This window comes from Cyprinodon variegatus, unplaced genomic scaffold, assembly GCF_000732505.1.
Source record: "Cyprinodon variegatus isolate N-32 unplaced genomic scaffold, C_variegatus-1.0 Scaffold142, whole genome shotgun sequence".
Lineage (NCBI taxonomy): Eukaryota > Metazoa > Chordata > Actinopteri > Cyprinodontiformes > Cyprinodontidae > Cyprinodon > Cyprinodon variegatus.
The window spans coordinates 298,391-301,822 of record NW_015150595.1 but is presented as its reverse complement, the minus strand read 5'-3'; the positions used below and the strand labels follow the sequence as shown (position 1 = coordinate 301,822).

Here is a 3,432-nt window from a genome sequence, read left to right as displayed (position 1 = left end):
GAATTCTGGGAGTCCTAGTGTTAAGTTTGTGTTTGTAAATGTGGAAGCATTGAATATTTTATTTTTCTTTCTTCTCTCAGGTGCTGTCAGAAGATGCCAAGCAGCACTGGACTGACCAGTACCAGTCGTCTGCAAAAATCTGCTCTCATGCATACTGGTACGTTCACCGTCCATCCTCATCCTGCCAGCAGCGGCTCAAAGCGGCGAGTTTTCAGAAAGTGATGATGTTGCTCTTTTAGGCGCGGTAACTGTAAGAAGGCGTCGGTGGGTCTGCTGTGCGAAGTCGGGCTCCGCTGCAGGACCTACTACGTCCTGTGTGGCTCCGTGCTCAGCGTGTGGAACGAGCTGGAAGAAGTGCTTTCTCCGGTCAGCGGGAGCAACGTAAAGGTGCAGATCGTCCGCCTCCGAACGGAAGATGAACAGAGGATAGTTGGTAAGCTGCACACATTTATTTATTTTAAAGCGTTAATTTTCCACAGACGTCACCATCGTTTTATTTCTTCTCCCAGGGTTGATCATTCCTGCTAACTGCGTGTCTCCGTTGATCAACAAGCTCTCCACATCAGACCAGAGCCAGCAGCTGGCCGTGCAGGAGCAGCAGAAGAGGCAGCTGCTCCACCCTCAGAGTCTTACTCATATCATCAACACATAGTGTGGTGGTCCCCCCCATCCCCAAATAAGTCCTCTGTCCACTGAGGAGGCATCCTGCTCCGGTAGAGTTGGTGCAAAGCCGCTCCTCCTCCACCACCGTCCCCCGTAGGGCCCAAAGTTTGGCAGCAGGCTGCACTAAAAACACGTCGTATTCCCAGCTGTTGTCGTACTCTGATATTCAGAGTGAGCCCTCTGATGCGTTTAAGGCTAAGGAGGCAGGAACGACGCGAGCGTAGATCTCCCGGGTCCACCTTAAGATGAATGAAACTAAACCACTAGTATCTGTGAAAGTGAAAGGACTCGTTCATTCAGGAGATTTAACAGGGAGGAGAGAGATTTCTGATGGGTTTTTTCATCCCTGCTACAGTCCCTCAGTCAAAGACCAAAAAAGCATCACTATCGTCAGGATCAGCTACAATTAACAGACCAACTAGTTCAGCTTTTTTATTATTTCTTTCTTTTTTCTGTTTTGCAGACGGGTCTCAACTTTATTTTCTTTAAATCTAGAATTCATAACCTCTGTTAATAAAGATAAAAGTATTTTAAACAGCTCTGCTTTATCCACAGCGCAGAGGGAGAGCTTTAGTTACTGAAAGTTTCATTTGGGTTCAGTTTCATTCCTCACTATAAGAAGTTTGATAATGACAAATACCGGTAGATGTTTTGTGATTTATTTAAACTCCAGTGTTTGGTGGTTTTACATGTTAAATAGTTCTTCATTTATATTCTACAGTTTGAGACCCTGAAGGAAAAACTACTTAGCATCTGTCGCTACACTTTCAATAAATGTCATTTCTATTGCTTACTGGAAAAGCCTGGTCCCTCTATGACAGCCTTCACTTCTTTCATCTAATTTAGGCTTTTTCCAGACCAACAGCTCAGGGGTTCATCTAAAACGCCCGACCAGAGCTTTGATTTTCCTCCCCGTTTAGCTGGATTTAAAGCTTCTCTCATTGTTCGTATGTCATTCGAATCTCTTCTGACCAACCTGCACTAAACGGGACAGAATACGGCCTGTGAGCGTGTGGAGGTCTGCCCTGGTTCTAAACACCAGGCCTGTGTGCTCTCCCCATCAAACCTCCAATGCTCTGTATTATCTGTACAGTCTGGAAACTCCATGCTGCACCTTTTTGGTTTTTTTCTGTTGAGGTTACCGCTCGTGTTTTAAACTTGAATGTGCACCTTGTAAAAGTCGACTCCTCACCTTTTGTCCTCTGGGGCGTCATGTAAATAAGAGGCTGAGTATTCTGTTGGTGAAATTAGATCCTTTTTAAGGTGGAAACGTTTCTTTTTTTTTTCCCCCCTGTTTATCGCACGAGTTGCACTACTGACAAACTTACAAAAACTTCTGCATTGCGTGTGTATGGATCAATAAAGCTTGGTATACTTCTGTATCTTGTTTGTTTGCAAGACTGCCGCTATTTGGCTCATATATATATATAAATATATATACACGTGACCAACAAATGTAAAATAAAGCTCTAGGAATGACTAATTATCACAGCTCTTCAAAAGCCTTCATATTGTGTTTTGAAAGTCGGTGTCAGTTTTGTTTTTTTCATTTTTTAACATGTCTTTCCTGGGTTTTTACTGTGAGAGCGATTTTCTGTTTAGGTTTCTACTCACTGATCTCTATTTTAGATTTGACAGGGACATTATACATTAAAAAGTATTCCTGCAAATGCACCAGAATTAGCCTTAAGGCTATTTTTAAGCTGTTGTCCCTGGAAAGATGTAAAAAAAAAAAAAATCATTTTACAATGAAAAATATAAAAACATATAACTATTAACTTTTCAAAACCATTTTAAAAAACAATAGGAGTAACAAGGGAGTACCAATATGGCAGCCGGTGGCTTCACTTCAACCCAGTATCAGCAATCCAATGAATCAGTAGAGATCAGTGGATCCTGAACTCTTCTCGTTGGGCCCAAATTTCAGTCAGATTTATTGCTCCATGGCAAAAAATTAAAACATATTTCCCTTGAGTTAAAAGGAAGAAAAAAGTTAAATCTTACTGTTTCTGCCCCCTATTAAAAAAAAAAAAAAAAAAAAAAACATTTACTAGGCAGCTTACAGCAAAAATAAAGCAATATAACAAAAGGAAAACAAACATCTGGAGAAACTGAGATGAATTGACAATCTTACTTTTGGCATCTTCATGAATTGGCCTAAATTCCTCAGTTCAAACCCAATAACTGAAGGACACATCTGTTGTGTGTTGTACGTGCAAATTGGTGCATATTAGATTTTTTTTTTTTTTTTGCAACCTCTCCAAACCTTTAACATAAGTCAACTGCAGTGAATTATTTTAAGAAATATTTTATTTAAAAAACAAACAAACCCTGAAATAGGTTATTCTATTCATCCCAACCCCCTAAAATTACAGTTGGTTTATAATATGAAATTACACAAAGTAGGCCAGTAAGTTCCCGTCTTAAAGGTCATTAGTTGTATATGATTTTAAGGTTATCTATTAAATGTTTCCCATTGTTGTCTCATAACTTCTTGATTATAGCACTCCTTTGTCGCATTAAATCCCAGATATATGCATTGAAACCTGTTATTTATATTTTTCCTTATAAATGCATTTTTGTGGGTTTTTTCCATGCTTAATAAAATGCAAACCTTGTCAGAAAACAGTATAAAAAAATGTCTAAAACGGTGTAATATCTGGATAAATGGCTTAATAAATTAGCAGGAAATGTAATTTCCATCCTGATTCCAAACTTCTCCAGTAAATTAATTTATTTAAATGTATTTTAAATGATATTAAAAATCAT

The 3,432-nt window shown here is 39.2% G+C and overlaps 1 protein-coding gene across 5 annotated transcripts in view; it reads left to right on the top strand.

Annotated features, from left to right (window-relative positions):
* Nucleotides 1–2,170, top strand: part of sbno1 (strawberry notch homolog 1 (Drosophila)) — a 28,303-nt gene extending 26,133 nt beyond the window's left edge. For 3 of the 5 annotated variants that reach the window (XM_015376820.1, XM_015376819.1, XM_015376821.1), the window contains exons 31-33: nucleotides 81–157; nucleotides 240–433; nucleotides 510–2,170. In XM_015376820.1, the coding sequence (XP_015232306.1) occupies nucleotides 81–157; nucleotides 240–433; nucleotides 510–652 (414 nt within the window). In that variant the 3' untranslated portion in view covers nucleotides 653–2,170. The remainder of the gene's footprint in view (nucleotides 1–80; nucleotides 158–239; nucleotides 434–509) is intronic. The other 2 variants (XM_015376824.1, XM_015376822.1) reach the window with 1 other exon arrangement.
* The last annotated feature ends 1,262 nt before the right edge of the window (nucleotides 2,171–3,432 follow it).